Genomic DNA, 20,770 nt, shown 5'->3' with positions numbered 1-20,770 from the left:
GCAAAGTTTGTATTTCACATACTGGGATCCTACATTCCTCCAGTAAAGTAAGTTCATTTATCTGCTCATCATAAGGAAGCACTCCATGACATCATAGTCATTTACAACAATGAAGGAAACCATCTGACCAACCAATTCCCCACACAGCAATCCTCTGTCCCACTTTCTCTGCTTGATCATGCAAGGTTGTGTTACTTCAAGATTTCATCCAGTTTCCTTTTAACCTTTGGCTACTTCTGCTTCCACAATTTTTGTGAGCAGCAAGTTTATTGTAATTTACTGTGTAACAATATAATTCCTTACATTCTCCCTTAATCTCTAGTCCAAACATCTCTAGTCTTTATCTGCTAATGGAAGCAGTTATTTTTGGCTATATTATCTAAGTTTTTCATAATATACTGAACTTGTATTAAATCTTCCCTCAACCTCCTTTGCTATAAGAAGTAAAATCCCCACTTTTCAAACCTATCCTTGCAACTAAAATCCTCCATCCATTCTGTAAGTCTCCTCTTGCCTTCAGGATCCTTTCATTGTTAGTAAAGTGAGATGTGTAGTATCGGAAACAAGAGTCTACTTGGGGCCTAACCAGAGCTTCATAGAGGTTTCAACATTATGGCGAGCATCGCCTCTTTATTCTTGTGCTGTATTCGACTGTTAATAAAACGGAGGGCACCTTATAGTTTAACAGCTGTTCTCTTCACTTGTGCTGCCACCTTCATGGATCTGTTCACAATACCCATAACTTATGTTGTCCCAATCAAACTCTGTCACCTCACTCTTCTCTGCATTACACCTCATCCACTACCTATTCTCCTACCCTACCAACTTGTCAATGTCCTTTTGGAGTTCCAGATTATCTTCCTCACCATTTATAATTCTTCAAAAGTTTTGAGTCATCTGCAAACTTGGAAATTCTATCTGTATTATTAACATATTACTAGAAAAAACAAAGGTCCCGATATCAACTCCTGGGGAACTGCACTACAAACCTAACAATTGAAAAACATCCATTGACCATTATTTTCTATTTCCCATCACTCAGTCACTTTTATTTCCACATTGCTAATCATCTGCCTCACTGCTATATTCCCTTAGTATCCTTTTATCTCTTGATGTTGTTAGTTTGTAGATCTCTGAATTGAACTTAATGAATCCACTCCACAGTGCTCTGGAGGAAGGAATTACAAACAATTACTACTCCCCGAGTGAAGAAATTCCTCCTTGTCTTGCACCTTCTGCATGGTTTGCCTTTCTTTTCTGAGTCTGTTTGGTTCTTGGTTCTAGATTCCCATGGCTGGGGGCAAAATCCTTTCTACACTTATTCTGTTTATGTCATTAAGAATTTATGAGGTGGTCTTTCATTGTTTTAAACTCATGAGAGTACAGGACCAGACTCCTCAATCTCTTCTCGCGGGATGGTCCCATCATCCTGGGAATCGGCTTGGTGAACCATTCCACAATGGCAAATATACTCTGCCTAAGAAGAAGACCAGAATTGCACACCTGACTCCAAAAGCAGTCTAACTAATGTTTCATGTCGTTGAAACTAAAAACTTTCCACGTGAGGGGCCACACTTCAATTTCTTCTCAATTTCCGAAAGATAAGGTTTGGCATGATCTTAAACATGAATTTCAAAATATAAGTTGAATTGGAGAAAGCAAATCGGCCACGAAGCAAAAGAAATGTTAAAGCAATAATATGAACATTTTAAAAAATGAGTTATTAATAACTATGACTATTTTTAAAATGCCAAGAAACTGATTAAAACCTTTTTTGGTTAATTAAGAAGAACAACATAAGAAAGGGAAAAATAGACTGACTTCCATGTCTTGATCACAAGGGAAGGGGCAAAAGACTGGGGAAGAGCCAAGGAGTTTGGTTCATCAAACAGTGACCTTGAATTTCCTGCTGGTCGAGTACACTAACCTCAGTGGAATGCATACAGGGATGTGCAGTTGTTTGTGTGTCTGTGTTTGGTGGCTGACTCCCTTTTTTGGGATTCAAATGAATGTTTATGCTTGCTCCGTGAGACACACTCTTGCTGTCACACTTTTATTTCCTCACTTGCTCCCTGCACCTGAATCGGGCAATCTTCTGATCCAGGCCAAAAGTGCTCCCAAGAGTCAATTTTAGATGTTTCGATAAATATAATCTGTAAGCTGTCAATGTGATTCATGACTTTTGAGTGTAAATGGTTAGTATTGATTAACTCTGTGTGACGATTAGTATTGATTAACTCTGTGTGACTCTTTTGCTTTCCTTCAATGGATTACCATTTGGTAAGTAAAAAAAAATTGAAATAATTTAGAAAGATCAGCTAAGTGTCATAGTAAACATCTAGATATACGTTTTATTTGTGCGCATGGTTAAGTCTCTCTTCTTCAATTTATTTAGGTTTTGATAACAATGGTTGTGTCATAGGCCCCAGAAGCACCAGACACAGTAATCCAGAGGAACATGCAATCTACTATTTTAATAACTTTTCCAAGGATCTCCTGATTCAGGTATACTAATTATTCCAATGTTTTAGATTTTTATCACTTTGTAATTTTCTACATTGAGTTGTGTAGCACAGGCTGACTAAAGAAAGATTGGAATCATCCAAATGTTTGTTGCCAATGTATTATTCTTGGTTTGCAAATATAGCTGCATGTCCAACAAGGAATTATAGTGTGCTCAGTCTCGTTATGTATATCATTACAAAATAAATTAGCAGCTCAAAGATTAGAAAATATTTAGGAAATAATGACCAGAATCTAAGTTCACATTGGAAATTGATAGAGTAAACAATTTTTCAAAAGTAGCCATTTTCATAATGGTCCAGAGGTAGGAGAGTTTTAAATTAATGATATAAAAGCTACAGGATTTTTAAAAAATCAACTGGAATCCAAAATAATATATCAAGGATGGTACTTCAACATTAGAAATTAGAACAAAGATGATATTGATTTGAGGTGAAGGATAAATGTGAGTGAGGCAACAGCAGCATCGCAACAATATGCATGAATTATAAATGGGAAATCAGTATGAGCAGGTTAAGGCACATGGGTGAATGGCAAAGCACACTAAAGGATTAAAAGATTCTTGAATGTATTGAAGTTGGTGGCATCTTATTCCAGGGCTTTACTATAAGCATTTGAGCACGTCATCCAGTATGACACTTTACTGCCAAAGTGAGATGCTACTATACTTTTGGTGGTGATGCCATTGAGGCAACATGTCAAATTGATGCCCATCTGTTTTTCTTGCTGTGGCTAAAACATTGCTCTGCACTCTTTGAAAATGAGCTGAGATTTCTTCCAATGTCCAAGCTAGCATCACTTGAACAGTGTATCTGGCCATGTATCTAATTACTATGTCTGGGAACATTTGTTTGTAAATTATTTGTTGAATTTCTCCATATTACAATCGGGGCTACAACTTTGAGACAGGATTGAAGCTGTGGAATGAGAATCCTGAAAGAGCTTTGAGGTTGTCTGTGGCATTTTAACCCTACCATCCAATTAGAATGAAACTTTTGGTTTGCTCCAAATGTATGTGGCAACAAGCATGGTGCTGACCTGCATAAGATCTTGCTGCCAATCTAAACAGAAAATTTGGAGGAATTAGCAGGTTGAACCAAGAAATGAAGAAGTTTCAATACCGTAGAGATCTGTGCATTGGGATTATTATCACTTAATGTAGTTCTGTGTATATTGAGGCATCGCATCAAAGTAGTGCTTCCCAACAAGTTAGAATAACCATGTTGCAACAGCAAAGAAATGCAGCTGAAGGTGACCAAAAGATGAGCAGCTTAGTACGATGTTCCTTAAATCAGTGTGGAAGAGCTTAAGCAGATAAATGAGGTGAGTACAGTTTCACTGTACCCTGTTGTGCACATCACTGTCCCTTGTCAACCATTACCCTCTACCCTGTTGCTCCTCGCAGTGCTCATCCCACTCACCTACCATGCAATTACATCACTTCCTTCATATCCCCACCCATTCACTGTTACCACTAGCTTTGATTCGTTTACAATTACCGTCCTCTCCTTCACCAAATATAAATATTTATTAACTGAATATATGCTAATACAGTCACTCAGAAATGTTTCTCTTCTTTTTTGGAAGAGTAGACAGAACATTAGGGAAAGGTAGAGAATCAAATCAGGTTCTGATTGATTTCCCATTTAACAGCTGCAGTGGACTAGTGTATGGGAATTTAGTGGTGTTTCAGCACTCCTAGTCATTAGAAGCAGAGAGATCGGATGTGACAATAGTAAATCAATCTCAAACTCCTAGTTACCTAGTAACAGAAATAAATATCAGAAAGACACATGCCTTACACCACTGAAATTGCAAAGTTCTCACCTTATCAATTGTAATTCAAGGCTGACACTGATACCATTTATCACAAGTAGTGCCTTCGCAAGATGCAAGATCTTTCAAAAAAAAGTGGCAAGAAATCTGGTCCAACAGCAGGTCTCCTAACTCAAGAAACCTGACATCATTGAGGCATTAATTACTCACACCATCTCCTCTCTATGGGACCTGTTCATATATATGATAACCGGTACTTGACGCAGTTGCTATACTCTGAATACAGTCATGTTAGAAAGCTGCCAAGTATGCAGCAGAAATATTTCAGGGATGGCCTCAAAGCATCCCTGAAGAGATGAAACATACATATTAACTCAGTGATCCTGGCTTGTTTCAAACCAAAATGGAGACTAATTTGGGAAAACATCAAGAAACTTGCAGAGGAAGAGTAGAAACCTCCAACTTAACCCTTTAAGCACCCTTGCCCACATATACCCCACTTTGAAAATTGCCTATTTGACTTAGCCATCTCAGTATCAATTGAATCAGAGTGGAAGCAGTCATCTTTGATCTGCTGGGACTGCGCAAGAAAGACAAGAAGCCTAAATCCTATTTCTTCTCTTCTCCGGACATTCATGGCAGTAGTTGGATTCCATCCTAGGTGATGCACTATTGTAACACTATTGAGCACTATTGAGGGTACACTATTGTAACACTTTTACTGTGTACCAGTCCAGATACTTCCACTTTGACATTCCCAATTAGGTATTGTTGTGCATAAATTACCACAAAGCAGCCTTTAATTTAGCTACTCATCAAGGAATTCTAAAGCACAATCAAATTCTGAAACAATTAAACTTTTTGCTTGTAGCAACCAAATTAAGGCTCATAACTCAGCTTATGCTATAACATGACAATTGTGTTCCTCTGCAACATCGTGCTGTAGAAAATCACATCTGTTCAATAGAAAGCTTGTCAATTGTGTCATAGCCAATTCGTGCAAATGCGCATTATAGCAGAACGACCTGTACTTCATTAATAGAATTTAACTTCTGCATCTGGATGTCCTTATGTCCTTATCCTTGTGCATTGATGTTCTTTCGAGTTCTGTTGCTGAAGAATCACATGTTTAATTCTTGTAGGGTTTTCTGTCTTGTTAAGTATGTGGTGTACATTGTTTATGACATTTCTAAGGTCCCCAGGTCTGTAGTTTGCTTTCTGATCAAGATTAGCTTCTATATTCCTTGTTACATTCTGTGTTAGCTCTCTGTTTGAAAGCCTGCCTGCCAAGAGCTCCTTAAATTCTTCTGTCAGCAATCTTAACTGCCCATTTGTTACAAGGCAGCTAGTTAGTAAGATGTTAAAACAGTTTGTTGCCTTTTCCTAGGTATGGTTAATTGCTTTCAATTCCCTGATAACAGTTTGCCCTTGGCCTTTTATCACAAGAAAAAATTTATTCCAGAAGAATGATTGCTCATCCTTTCAAACTCTGAACAAGTTATTAAAGTTCTGAAGTTTATAATGTTGAAGTGTTTAGCTCAGTTTTTTTACTAATGATTCTCTTTGCAAGTGAGCAAGAATAGACAGTGATGGAGGTATGAATTGATCAAACAGATAATCATTTGCAGGGGGTGCTTAAAATCCATCTCCCCCACCCCCACCCCTACCCCCCAACCTTCATTTGCCCCAGGAGCATTATCTCTCATTCCCCTCTCTTTTTAATTAGCCACCAATTCAGATTGCCTTTGAATTGGAAGTTGTGATTGGAATCATGGTCTCTCCTTCTCTTAGTAACTGCTGTTCCTATGTGCAGGCTGCTGTGCACCTTCCTGTGCCGATCCATCTTGCTAGTGCTCCCTTTGTTGTGGGAGGCGCATGGCACAGCATGGCTGGATTGCCTTGTTAATACAAGGCCCTGTTACCAATGAAATGACTCACTTCAGTTTCTGGTCTTGGGAGAGAATAATGCTAGGCGCATGGGGGTTTGATTACATGTGAGTGTCTGAGTGAAGAGGGCGTGGGCAAGAGACTTCCCTGAGTTTCTCACCATGGACTTTAGAATTTGGCTGAAGCTTAACATGTGTACATAAAAGGAGAATATCTTTATCAAATTTCTTTAAAAGCAGATTCTTATGTTTAGGTGATGTGATGCTTATGGACACAGTTACAATGCTGCTTTATTACTATTTGGTTTTTACAGGTGTTTAAAGTCACAGTAATTTTCAAGAATGTCCAAATATATTCATGGGTTGTGGGTGTCACTGGCATGCAATGTTTTTTCCTCTTGGTTGAATCCATTAGTTTTTCTCTTCTCACTGTTTTTCCTCATAGGCAATGGTGGGAATATTACAAGGAAAAAGATGTGGCAAGGAAGAGAAAATGCCATTACATGATCTGAAACCGTTCCGTATTCTCATTAGTCTGCTCGACAAGCCAGAATTAGGTACATTGCTGTGGATGGAAATGCCATTGATTTGGTTGGGAAAGGGAAGGAGCAAGGGATCAAGGCTGGTAATTTATATGGGAAGCAGTGGGATTGTCAAACCTGTGATTAGTTGAGCAGAGGACTTCAGTTTTTCCAGGAGATCAAGGAGTACGATAAAAGGCATTTTATGCTACTGGCTTTCCTGAACACCTGAAAACTAGAGCAACAGTAGACGAAGTTAAATTATGCTCCAAGTGAATATTGGAACCTGATTTAAATATTTTAATTAAGTGCATCATATCCTGACAGTGCACCAAATGCATAAATTAAGTTTGAGTGAAATTTAATTACAAACCCATATTATTTGATAATGCAATATTCTTATGCAAAGAATAATGCATTGATTTGAAAGAATTTAAGTTTGAGTAATGGAATCTGGTTTGGATCTCGTGACACAGTGGTAGTGTCCTTGCTTGTGAGCCAGAAGGTCTAGATTTGAGTCAGAGGTATGTTATAACATGTCCAAGTAGTTGATTTAATAAATAACGAGCTGCATTTAATAGCTATTGTTGCCACAATCTCTGCTAATGATACAGCAAACTATTCTTTCAAATGAGATTGTCTCCTAAAGCATACTGTTTAGAATTGGTTAAGAGAACTAAGAATGCATTTTGTCTTTCTAGGGCCAGCAATTTTGGAGGATGTACTTATAGAAGTTTTCAGGGCATTGCACTCACAATGCAAAGCAGAATTGAATCTGAAAACACAACCTTCTTACTGTAAAGATGATACTCAGTTAAGCAGGTATATTGCTTAAAGTCTAATGGAAGAAAACTGTAATTATTTCTAATTCGCAGCATTTTGCATTTCTATATACTGAAGGTGTACTAAATAGCATAATGTTTACGTTTTTGCTTGTTGATGGTCTTGATGTGCTTCATTGCACACCTTCAGAGATGTACTATAATATTTTAATGTAATGCTAATTAAATATTGAATAGCTTGCATGTTTTATTCAAGTGGAACATAATACAGAATAATCATAGTCATTCAAATCTAGTTCTGCATTTAAAAGTACTGTTTAAATTGAAATTTCTTACGCTGAGGTTAAGTCTGCAATTATATTATATATGCTCATAAATAGAACACAAAACAGTACAGAACAATATAGGTCTTTTGGCCCATAATGATGTGCTGAGCATTTATCTTAAGTTAAGATCAAACTAAACTAAGTCCCTCAATTTACTGCCATACATGTGCTTTTCCAGCAGTCCCTTAAGTGTCACTAATGTCTCTGACTCTACTATCATTGCTGGCAGTGCATTCCACAAACATACCACTCTCTGCGTAAAGAACCTACCTCTGACATCTTCCTATTACCTTCCTTCAATCACCTTAAAATAATGACCCCTCACGACAGCCATTTCTGCCCTGAAGAAAGTCTGACTATCTACTCTATCTATGCCTCTCATTACCTTGTACACCTCTATCACGTCACTTCTCTTCCTCCTTCTCTCCAGTGTGAAAAGCCTGAGCTTACTTAGCTTCTCTTCATGAGTCAGGCCCTCCAACCTAGGTAGCATTCTGGTAAATCTCCTCAGCACCCTCTCTAAAGCATCTGCATCCTTCCTATAACGAGGCGACCAGAACCATACACGCTACTCCAAGTGTGGTGTAACCAGGATTTTATACAGGTGCAGCAAAACCTCGCTACTCTTAAACTCAATCCCCATGTAAATGAAAGCCAAAACACCAAACACCTTAATAACCCTATAAACTTGGGTAGCAACTTTGAAGGAACTATGTTGTTCTTCCACACTGCCAAAAATCCTATCTCTAACCATGTATTCAGCATTCAAATTCAAGCTTCCAAAATGAGTCACTTCACATTTGTCCAGGTTGAACTCCATCTGCCACTTCTCAGCCCTGTGTCCTGTCAATGTCTTGTTGTAGCCTGCAACAGCCCTCGACACTATCTTCAACACCACCGACCTTTGTGTCATCGATAACTTAGTAACCCACTCTTCCACTCCTTCATCCAATTCATTTATAAAAATTACAAAGAGCAGAGGCCCAAGAACAACTCTCTGTGGGACATCACTGGTCACCTGACTCCAGGCAGAATGCTTACCATCCACTACTACTCACTGTGTTCTTTTGGTGAATTTTTGAGTGTAGACAGCCAAATTTCCCTGTATCCCATACCTCCTAACTTTCTGAATGAGCCTACTGTGGGTAACCTTATCAAGTGCCTTACAGAAATCCATATACACCCCGTCCACTGTACGAACTTTGTCAACTCATCTCGTCATGTCCTTAAAGAACTCAATAAGGTTTGTGAGGGATGACCTGCCCCACACAAAGCCATGTTGACTGTCTTTAATCAAACTGTTTTTCCAAACAGTCATAAATTGTATCTCTCAGAATCTTTTCCAATACCTTGCTTACCACAGATGTAAGACTGATTTGATTTGGTTTTTAATTCCCACGGATTTCCCTATTCCCTCCTCTTGAACAGAGGAACAACATTCACCTCCCTCCAATCATCAGATACTACTCCCATGGAGAATGAGGATGCAAAGATCATCACCGGGGCACAGCAATCTCATTCCTCGCTTCCAGTGGTAACCTTGGTTAAATGTGTTCTGGCCCTGGGGACTTATCTATTTTGATGTTTCCCAGAATTTCTAGCACATCCCCTTCCTTAATATCAATCTGTTCAAGCCTTTTAACCTGGTCCATGGAGTTCTCACAATCAACAAGGTCCCTCTGTGTATGAGTACTGAAGTAAAAAACTAATTTTGGGCCTCCCCTACATTTACGACAGTGGAGAGATTTGTGGTGAAATCCACCTCCAGCATTTTAAGAATGTAACATTTATGGAACACTGAATTTCAAAAGTAGTGTTTAATTCTGACCTGCAAAAGAGGCCTTATTTCAGTGCCTTCAATAGACCACTGAGGACATTTCGGGATGACTGAAAAACAGTTCAAGAAACTCTGTTTAGTTGGTCAGAAAGGAATGCAGACTGCATGTTAGATATGCTGATTTATAACTGTGTTTCTGGGAAGAGGTTGAAACAGTTGATTACCTCTGTATAACTAGGAGATCTGAGAAGTTGGGAGGATGATAGCTAGGTGTTGCGTGAGGCTGAGGGATCTGGAAGCAACATTAATACTTTAGTGCAGCTAAAGGAGAGTCCATTATCAGTACTTTTTTTTTTCCCATACAATTTACCATGATAAGAGCTTGGAATACCCAGGGAAGTGTCTGGTTCAATGAAGCTAGCTGTTGGTGAAGAGCTAGAGTTGTGCTGGTGATTAAGTACGAGAGAAGCATACCGGATCAGGAACAATTGCTGAGGCAGCTCATTACAGAATAGCTCTTGAGAGGGAGTTTAGCTTTGACAAAGGGTCAGTTGGACTCGAAATGTCAACTCTTTTCTCTCCTTCCAGATGCTGCCAGACTTGCTGAGATTTTCCAGCATTTTCTCTTTTAGTTTTAAGTCCAGCTTGGCAAAAGTAAAGAACTATAATCCCTTGTGTTGTTTAATGAGACATTATCACCATTAATACCTGGGGCAGTTGCTGAAAAGTTGATAGTTCTATTTTGATAGCATTTGCTATTTGATGTGTGTAGTGGATCATTGTATGTTACCCATACCTCATAATAATTGTGCATGTTAAAAAATACATCTGCTGTAAGTGGTATTACTGTTATAATGTTGTATAATAAAGTATTGTTGTTTGTTCAAAACCATGGAAGCTAGTGGCTTTATTATTTTAGTAAGCCCCCTGGATTTCACCTTTTGCTGACTTAAAAACAATAGAATCCCTAGTGTGGAAACAGACCCTCAGCCCAACAAGATCACACACCGATCCTCTGAAGAATATCCCATCCTGGCCCATTCCCTTACCCTATTATGCTACATTTACCCCTGACTAATGCACTCAGCCTACACATCCCTGAACACTATGGGCAATTTAGCTTGGCCAATTCGCCTAACCTGCACATCTTTGGATTGTGGGAGGAAGTCGCATACAAGGGAATAATGTGCAAACTTCACACAGGCAGTCACCCGAAATGGAATCAAACCAGAGTCTCTGGCACTATGAGGCAGAAGTGCTTACCACTGAGCCATCATGCGCCCCTTTTAGTTACTAGTCTGTAGTCAGATCATAAATTTCAAACTGGGAATATTCCGGAGGTCACATTGGAGCCAACATAAGGTCAGCATGCACTGGGTGGACGGTGGACAGGTCTTTTTGTAATTTAGAATGCAGACAACCTACAATAGACAAGCTGGACCATAACTTAAGCTGTAAAATCTGAATTCAGATTTAACCCCAACCACATGCAGTCATCCTGTATCAAAGAATGGTTCTAGTCTGCTATCTTCACTGCTGGCAGAAGTATTTTAGTTGATACTTGGCTCCACCAAACTTGTACTTAATATCAATTATGATGCAGTCAGAAATAAATAATATTTGGTCACATTTCACTTTTTCAATTGTGCCATTGTCTTAATTTTTTTTATTTCAGTAAAATGAGAGAAAATAAGAAGACTTCAGAGCTGATTAAAACTGCAAATCTCCTCTTCAATTCTTTTGAACCATATTATATGTGGGACTATATCGCCCGTTGGTTTGAAGAATGTTGTAGGTAAGTAATTGTGTAACAATTGTGCCATATTACATTTTATTGCTAATCTTAAGACATGAAAGCATTTTTGAGAATATAAGATTTTGTTAATGGTCTGTGCTAAATGTGTACAAGTATGTTTGAGGTTTTCAACTATTGCTGATATGGAGAAATAATTGGATCTTTTTTTTAAAGAAAGGTTTTAACAACTGATGCATAATAGTCTGGAAGGTCTTTGTTTAATATTATTATTACAGTAAATATTAAGATGATTACAGCACAGAAGGCAGTAAATTGTCCTGGTAAGTCTATGCTGACTGTGTATTCTGGACATAACCCTGTACTTTTTCCTGTTTGAGTTCTTTTCTAATTTCCTTTTGAAAGCTAAGATAGAATCTGTCTCTGCCACATTTTCAGATAGTGTATTTTAGATCATATTAGCTATGTAAGATCGTTTTTCTCTTGTGTTGCCTAGTGGTTCTTGCTAGCCACCTTTTCAATCTGCCTCATCTGCTTCTTGACCCTTCAATTAATGAGAGTTATTTCTCTCTATCTACCTTGTCTAGATTAGTCTCTGTTTAAAATAAGTCCATCAAAATTCCTTTACTCTCATCTGTTCTGAGGAGAATACCTAGCTCGTCCAGGTTATTTACATTACTTGGAACCATTGGATATAGGAGCAGAATTTGACCATTCAGTCTATTGAGTCTGCTCCACAATTAGATCAGGCTGATATGTTTCCTGCTCCTCAGATGCTGCCTGACCTGCTGTGCTTTTCCAGCATCACTCTGATCTAAACTTTGATATGTTTTTCATCCCCATTCTTCTACCTTCTCCCTGTAACCTTTGATTCCTTTACTATCTTTCTCTGTCTCGAATGCACTCAATGACTTGACCTCCACAGCCCTCTGTGGCAATGACTTCCACAGATTAACTATCCTCTGGCTGAAGGAATTTCTCATCATCTCAATTTTAAAGAGCTGTGCCTTCCCTCTGAGTATGTGCCTTTGGTTCTTAGTCTCTCCTATTCGTGTAAACACATTCTCAACCTTGTCCATACTCTGAGTTTTCTGAAGGTTTCAATCAGATTCCCCCCTCATCCTTATAAACTCCGAGTACAGACCCAAAGTCTTTGACCGCTCCTCATATGATAAGTCCTTCTTCCGTCGGATCATTCTTGTAAACCTCCTTTGGATCCCCTCCAATGCCAGCCTGCGTATAGTGTCATAGAGATATACAGCACCGAAACAGACCTTTAAGTCCAACTCATCCATGCTGACCAGATATCCTAAATTAATCTAGTCCTGTGGTTTCCTTTGATACGGTGCCGAGAACTGCTCATAATTTTCTAAATGCAGTCTGACCAGAACCGTACACAACCTCAGCAGTATATCTTTGCTCTTGTATTCTAGCCCCCTTGAAATGAATGCCAGCATTGCACTTGCTTTCCTAACAGCCAACTGGACTTGCACGTTGACCTTAAGAGAATCCTGAACTAGGATTCCCAAGTCACTTTGTGCTTCATATTTCCAAGGTATTTAGAAAATAATCTACACTACTATTCTTCCTACCAAAATGCATAACCTCACACTGTTCACATTGTATTCCATCTGCCACTTCTTTGCCCACTTGCCTAGCCTGTACAAATCCTTCTGCAGCTCCCCACTTCCTCAACACTATTGTCCCTCCAACTATCTTTGTGTCATCTGCAAACTTAGAACAATGTCCTCCATTCCTTTGGGCCACACTGACCTCTGCAGAATTTCACTAATCACCAGCTAACATCCCAAAAAAGATACTTTTTCCCCCTACTGTCTGCCCTATGCCAGTCAGTCAATCCTCCATCTATGCCTTGCCCCAAACGTCAGGGGTTCTTATTTAGGAGCCTCCTGTGTGCCACCTTGTCAAAGGTCTTCTGAAAATCCAAATATATCTTTTCTACTGTCTAACTTTGTTTGTTACTTCATCAAAGAATTCTAACAGATTTGTCAGGCATGACCTCCCCTTAACAAAGCCATGCAGACTCAGCCTTATTTTACCATGCACTTCCAAGTACTCAACAATCTCATCCTTAATAAGGGACTCTAAAATCTTAGCAATGACTGAGTTTGGGCTTACTGGTCTACAGTTTCCTATCTTCTCCCTCCTTAAAATTGGGTGTTAGATGAGCCATTTTCCAGTCTCAAAGGACACTCCAGGAGTCCAGTGATTCCTGAAAGATCACTACCAATGCCTGTACAACCTTCTCTGCTATCTCCTCAGAAAGCCAGTATGTAGCTCATCTGTCCAGATAGTTCATCAACCTTCAGACTTGTCAGTTTTCTCAGCACTGTCTCCTTAGTGATGGCCACTACACTCATCTCTGCCCCTTGACTCTCTTGAAGTTTTCATATGTTGCTGGTGTCTTCCACTGTGTAAACTGATGCAAAGTACTTATTCAGTTCGTCTGTGTTTTCTTTGTTCCCTCTTGCTACCACTCCAATCTAATCTTCTAGTGGTCCAGTGTTCAAGTTTAGAAAATTGCCTATCTGTTACCATTTGGGTATCTAAAAAAGTGCTCTTACAGTCTTCCTTTATATTACTAGCTAGCTTACTCATCTATCCACTTCCTTTTAGTTATTCTCTGGTTGCTGAAGACTTCCCAATCCTCTGGCTTGCCAATAATCTTGATCACATTGTATGCTTTTTGTTTGGCTTTTATGCTGTTCCTGATTTCCTTTATCAGCCATGGTTGCCTCATACTCCCTTGTTTCTTTTCCCTTGGGATGAGTTTCTGCTGTGCTTCCTGAATTACCTCCAGAAACTCCTGCCATTCCTGTTCTTGCCTGCTAGACTCCCCTCCCATTAAGCGTTAGGAGCGAGAACACGAAGCACTCTGTCCTTGGGTGGTCTCGAACCACCAATCTTTCGGTTAACAGCCGAACGCGCTTGGCAATTGCGCCACAGAGACAGGTCCCCATTAACTCTGACAAGCTCCTCCCTTATATCTTTGCAGTTTACTTTACTCAATTATAATACCTTTACAGCTCATTCCAGCTTCTCCCTCTCGAGCTGGAGGGTGAATTCTATAGTGTTATGGTCACCGGTCCATCGGGGTTCTTTCACCTTAAGCTCCCTAATCAAGTCTGCCTCATTACACATTAGTAAATCCAGAATAACCTGTTCCCCAGTGGGCTCTACCACCAGCTGCTCCAAGAAAATGTCTTTCAGACATCACCTGAATTCCTTTCCTTGACATCCATGTAATTTTCCTGGTCTACGTGCATAACTGAAGTCCCCCATGAACATTGTAATTGTGCATTTCATGCATGCCTTTTTCTGTCTCCTGATTTATTTTCTTCCCCACATCCTGACTACTGCGAGGAGACTTGTATGCAACTCCCTTTCGGAACTTTTTCCTTTTGCGTTCCTCAACTCAACCCACACAGATTCTATGCCTTCTGACTCTATATCACTTGCTATCAATTTAATTTAATTCCTTACTAATAAAGCAACCCTCTCCATCTTCCTGTCCTGTGGATAGATTTATGTTTCCTTGGATATTTAGTGCCCAGCTCTGATCCCCCTGCAGTCATATTTCTGTGATTCCCACACTATCATACCTGCCATTTTTAATCCATGCTACAAGCTCATTTACATCATTTCATATACTGCATACATTTAACACCCTCAGTCTTGTGTTGACTGCTTCCCTTTTCATAGTTTTCCCCTTTCTGTTGTGCCTGAAGTGCCTTTTAAATTCCCGACCTCTTGCATATTCTCTGCCCTATTACTTGTTCCGTAAACTTTAACTTGTGCTGAGCACCCCTCCCCTTAACTTCCTCCATAATTTCCCATGCGACTGAAAACACCCCATGTCCCTGCCTGACTAACTTTGTAAATTGTTTTCTGCACTACTTCTAGATGCCTCTCGTGCTTCCTAAAATATGATGCTCAGAATTAGGTACAACTCCATTTGAGGTTAAAGCAGTGTTTTATAAAGGGCCATCAACACAGGTTTGCTGTTGTACCCTATGCCTGTATTACATGAATCATGTGCACTTTTTTGCCATTTTCTCAGCCTCCTTCAATAACTTATGCATATTTACTTCCAGATCTGTGTTCCTGCATGTCTCCCTTTAGAATTATGCCATTTATTTTATGTTGCCTCTCCTCTTTATTTCTGCCAAAATTGTAGCTGCATGTACTTTAAAACGTACAGGGAAAAGCTTTGTGTTGTGAGCAGTATAGGCTGATCATAGCAACCAAGGACATAGAGATCAAAGGGTGCTTAGACAGAACAAGACATACAAGTTACACTACATGGGAGGTGCATGAAGCAAGATCAACCTTATTTGAAGTTAGGCCATTCATCAGTCTAATAACAACATCAGGGAAAAAGGTGTTCTTGAACTTTGTGTGTGTGTGTTTGTGTGTGTGTGTGTGTTCAACCTTCTGTATCGTCTCCCTGTCAGAAGAGGCTATAGGAGAGTATTACTGGGGTGGGAAAGGAATTTGATGAAGATGGCAGCCTTTCTGCGGCAATGAGAAGTGTAAATGGAGTCCATGGATGGGAGGTTGGCTTCTGTGATGGTCTGGGCTGTGCACACAATCATCTATAGTTTCTATGATCCTGAGCAGAGCAATTGCTGTATCAGGCTGTTTCTGTTAGTATAGGCCGTATCAGGCTGTTAGTATGTTTCTGTAAAAGTTGGTGCACCTGTAAAATGTGGTTGGGGTCCTTATGGACATGATGAATTTCCTAAGCTGCCTGAGCGTTGTTGTGCCTCCTTGATTGTCGCATCTACGTGGGAAGTCCATCATAGGTTGTTGGTTATCGTCACTCCTAGGAACTTGATGCTTTTGACCCTCTCAGCCTCAGCCCTGTTGATGAGATGGAGATGTGTCCTCCTGGTTTATTATTGAAGTTCATGATCAATTTAGTTTTGCTGACATTGAGAGAGAGGTTGTTATCATTACACCATAGCACCAAGCCGCCTTTTTCTTTTTGGTATTCTGACTCATCATTGTTCGGTATCTGACCTACTATGGTTGTGGCATCAACAAACTTGTACATGGTGTTTATTCGGAATTTAGCTACAAAGTCTTGGTTGGACAGGGTAGGGAGCTGGGAATGATTCATTGGATGGCTCCAGTATTGTGGGTTATCGTGGAGGAAATGCAGCTATCTATGATTGCGGTCGGTGATTCAGGAAGCTGAGGATCCAGTTGTCGGGGTGAAACTGAGGCCTAGGTCTCAGAGGTTTGCGATTAGTCTGGCAGGGATTATGATGTTGAAGGCAGAGCTGTGGACGATGAGTAGGAGTCTGACATAGGTGTCCTTGTTATCCAGATGTTTGTGATGAATGTAGGGCTAAGAAAATGGTATCTGCTGTGGACCTGTTTCGTCAGTTGGCAAATTGGAGGGGATCGAGTCATGCTAGGAGGCTAGAGTTGATGTGGGCTATGACCAGCCTAACGAAACACTTCAAGCTTATGAGGTCAGAGCTACTAGGTGGTAGTCATTCAGGCATGTTGCATGTGCTTTCTTTGGTACAGGGATGATGGTAGTCTTCTTGAAGTAGATGGGGAATTTGGCTTGTAGGAGAGAGAGGTTGAAGATGTCAATAAATGCCTCAGCCAGCTGGTCTGCACAGGATCTAAGTGCACAGCTGGAGACTCTGTCTGGACCCATTGCTTTTCTTGGGTTTACTCTCAGGAAGACTGATCTGATGTTTACAGTAGTGGCGGAGGTAATAGGTGCGTCTGGGATTGTCTGGGCAGCTGGCATTCTTCTCGAACCAAGCTTTAGAAATATTGAGCTCGTCAGAGGGGGATATGTTTTGTCCACAATCTTGCTCGGCTTCTTTCTGGATTCCATTATGTTGTGTAAGCCTTGCCACGTGCACGGCTGTCTGTATGGTTAATTTGGGCTTCTAAGTTGGTCTTTCTGGTACTGTTTCTTGACATCTCTGATGGATTTGCAGAGATCATATCCAGATTTTCTGTACAGGCCTGGGTGGTCTGACTTGAATGCTGAATGCCTGGTCTTCTGTAGGCCCTGGTTCATCCAATGTTTCCAGCTGGGGAACACTCGAATTGACAACTTTGGCACACAGTCCTCCACGCACCATCATGACAGTGATGGCATATTCATAGAGATTGTCCACTGAATTCTTAATTATGGTCCAGACTACTGATTTCAAGCAGTCCCAGCGTAGCTCTTCTGCCTCAGACCAGCATTGTATTACTTTCTGTGAAGGATCCTCCTGTTTCAGCTTCTGCTTGTAAGCTGGGAGAATGAACACAGCTTTTGTGATCTGTATTTCTGAAGTGTGGATAGGGAAGGGAGTGGCTGGCGTCCTTGATGGTTGTGTCCAGGATGTTCGGTCCTCTAGTGGGGCAGGAAACATATTGGTGGTATTTTGGCAGCAGCGTTCAGTTTGGCCTGGAGATGGTCCCTATGAATAAGGCCTTTGGAAATTTTGTCACCAGAGCATTTGTGGCAGTCTAAGTTTCGTTCAGAGCATCCTTTACATCTGAATGGGCTGTTGTGTACACTGCTATCAGGAGGGAGGAGGTGAACTCGTGTGGCATTTCCTTGTAAGGTCTGGGAAGCAGTGGCTCACCAGGATCACCACGTCTGAGGACTGGGGGTGTTGATTAGGAAGCTTACCTCTCCGCCCTTTGTCTTACCCAAGGACATCGTGAAGTCCACATATTATATGGAAAGCCCCTCAGTTTGCAAGGCATAGTCAGGTATGGTAGGAGTGAGCCATATCTCCATGAAATAGAGCACACAACAGCCTCTCAGTTCCCTCCGGAACATAAGTCTGGATCTAAGTTCATCCATTTTGTTTTTGATAGTTTGCAAATTTGCTAGAATATGCTGGGTAGGAGGGTAAAAACAATGACTGCAGATGCTGGAAACCAGAGTCTAGATTAGAGTGGTGTTGGAAAAGCACAGCAGTTCAGGCAGCATCCGAGGAGCAGTAAAATCAATGTTTCGGGCAAAAAGCCCTTCATCAGGAATGGGTAGGAGGGGCTTGAAACTGTGTTGTTTCAGTCTTGCCTGTAGGCCAGTATGACTTCGCTATTTTCTTGTAGGTTTCCTGCATCTGGATGGTCCCAGGTGTCACTGGTGTGAGTCTGCTGGTCGAAGGGTAAGTGAGTTGGATCCAGTCAGGCTGGGCCTCCCCTGGGTCGGGATGTTGTAAGGTCAGAGATCTGGCTTAGGCTGGTCTGGCCTCCTCGGGGACATGTCGAGGCAGCAGTAATTTCACTCCTGGACATTCCCGTGTGTTGGTGCACATCTGCTGCTCCAGAAGGTAAAGGAGTCAGTTTGGAATGTGTTGGGCCTCCCAGAGTCAAGTAGCCATGGGATCGGGGGACTGGACCTTCGCTGGTCGTGCCTTCTCAGGGTTATGTTGCTGTGGTTCTGCAGTTAGATCGTGGGCTGGTTGGACCTTTTTCGGGGTCAATTCGCTGTTGGGGCCAGTTTCATTCTGGGTTGGGATCAGGTTACTGCAGAGTCAGGGGTCAGATCTTGTTTCTGGGTCCTGCAGGGAGCACATGGGTGTGGAAGTTTGTAGGACCCTCAGATTTGTTAGTTGATTTATAAGAGCATAATTGGTAATTTTTACGGATTTAAAATTTTAGGTTTGAAAGTATGGACTGGCTATTAAAAAAAAGAGTTGCCCAGTGTCAGTGTCATTTTGGATCTATGCATATACAACATATAGTACTTCACACTTCTCTGCATTGAACATCATCCATCATGTGTCCACCCATTCCGCCAATCTGTCTACATCCTCTTGAGGTTTATTGCTAAGCTCCTTTATAGCTTTATACATTTCCAAATTTTGTCATAAGCAAATTTTGAGAATATTCAATCGCACCCTAATTTAGGCTTTAATATCGATCCTAGTTCTGACCCTTGGGGTGGACCCACTTTCTATGTACCTTTGGTTCAAAACACAATAGTTCACCATTACTCTCCGTTTCTTGATCTTCAGGATGTCACTGTATCTGTTATTCCTTGGGTTACATTTTGCTCCCAAGCCTTATGCCACCTTATACAATGCATTTTGGAAGTCAACCATATTACCCTCATGATTTGTGTTTGTTATTTGTTTGAAAAGCTCAACCAAATTAGTGTTGCCCTGAAAAATCTATCTAGGAGAAAGTGAGGACTGCAGATGCTGGAGATCATTCCTGAAGAAGGGCTCATGCCCAAAACGTCGATTCTCCTGCTCCTTGGATGCTGCCTGACCTGCTGCGCTTTTCCAGCAACACATTTTCAGCTCTGAAAAATCTATGTTGGTTTAATTAATTCACACATATTCAAATAACTGTTGACATTGTTTTAGATTGTTGTTTCTGTTATTGATTGGAAATGTGGTGGAGGCAGGTTCAATTGGGGCATTCAGATGGGCATTGCAAGATTTTATATAAATATAAAATGTGTGAAGATATAGGGAAAAAGTAGGACATTGGCACAAGGTAATAAAGCCTGTTTCAAGAGCTGGTGCAGGAACAATAGGCCAAATAATGCCCTTCTGCACAGTAAAGCCTCTGTCATTCTGTAAAAGCTTTCTTAAAACCAGGATTAAACTGTTTGGCCTTAATTGCTAGGTTTAATCTACAGTCAGTTCTTCTGTAACGTGATGGTTGCATTCTTGTGCAACCCTGCATTATAGAATCGCACTTTAGAAACAGCATTTAAAGTGTTGGCGCTGTAGAAGTTCGCACTTTAGAAACAGTGCCCCCAATTCGTCAATTGCGTTATAGCAAATTGGCATTGACGAAATGCGCGTTAAAACAGAGTGACCTGTAGTACCTTAATTGAGCAACGATGTTACATTTACAGTTCTATCTTCCACAGATTATCCTGGGTTTCTGTGGAGGATTGGAGTATCATGGCTAGTAAAGTTTTGATACTTATTTCCCTCCGTAATCTCAGGATTTATCCCATCCAGATCTGGTGACTTATTACTGCTCGCTGTCCAGTTATTTCACCTGTATCAATTTTTAGCACTTCCTGACTCTCAATTACTTTCATTTTCACTGTGATTTTGATAGTACCTTCTTCCTCGGAAAAGTCTGTGCCAAAATCTAAATGTGACGTCTTAGCCAAGACTACTGTCACCATTTCCAGATCTCCTTTATGGTATGTACTGAGCCTCACACCACCTCATTATGACCCAGCTCCTATTTACTTGCCTATAGAAGAAATTTGGATTTCCTGCCTTTTATATATCATTTTTCCACTTCCCCTCAAAGTTTCTATACAGTTAAAACTGTACTGTTGACCTGACAGCTGTCCCACATTCCTTTTTCTGCCTCATCTTACAGGGGCCTTTCAATTTTCTTGTACCTTTTCCCTCATTTTACAGGGGCCTCTCAATTTTCTTGTACCTTTTCCCC

The 20,770-nt window shown here is 40.6% G+C and overlaps 1 protein-coding gene across 9 annotated transcripts in view; it reads left to right on the top strand.

Moving 5' to 3' along the window:
* Positions 1 to 20,770, top strand: part of dop1a (DOP1 leucine zipper like protein A) — a 344,210-nt gene that overhangs the window by 106,496 nt on the left and 216,944 nt on the right. For 6 of the 9 annotated variants that reach the window (XM_072581125.1, XM_072581120.1, XM_072581118.1 and 3 more), the window contains exons 9-12: positions 2,396 to 2,505; positions 6,631 to 6,742; positions 7,408 to 7,528; positions 11,267 to 11,386. In XM_072581125.1, the coding sequence (XP_072437226.1) occupies positions 2,396 to 2,505; positions 6,631 to 6,742; positions 7,408 to 7,528; positions 11,267 to 11,386 (463 nt within the window). Of the gene's footprint in view, positions 1 to 2,395; positions 2,506 to 6,630; positions 6,743 to 7,407; positions 7,529 to 11,266; positions 11,387 to 20,290; positions 20,514 to 20,770 lie in introns of those variants that run through there. The other 3 variants (XM_072581124.1, XM_072581119.1, XM_072581123.1) reach the window with 2 other exon arrangements.

Source organism: Chiloscyllium punctatum, chromosome 11, assembly GCF_047496795.1.
Source record: "Chiloscyllium punctatum isolate Juve2018m chromosome 11, sChiPun1.3, whole genome shotgun sequence".
Taxonomy (NCBI): domain Eukaryota; kingdom Metazoa; phylum Chordata; class Chondrichthyes; order Orectolobiformes; family Hemiscylliidae; genus Chiloscyllium; species Chiloscyllium punctatum.
The sequence above is the reverse complement of the archived record's forward strand: the minus strand, read 5'-3'. Positions and strand labels throughout refer to the sequence as shown.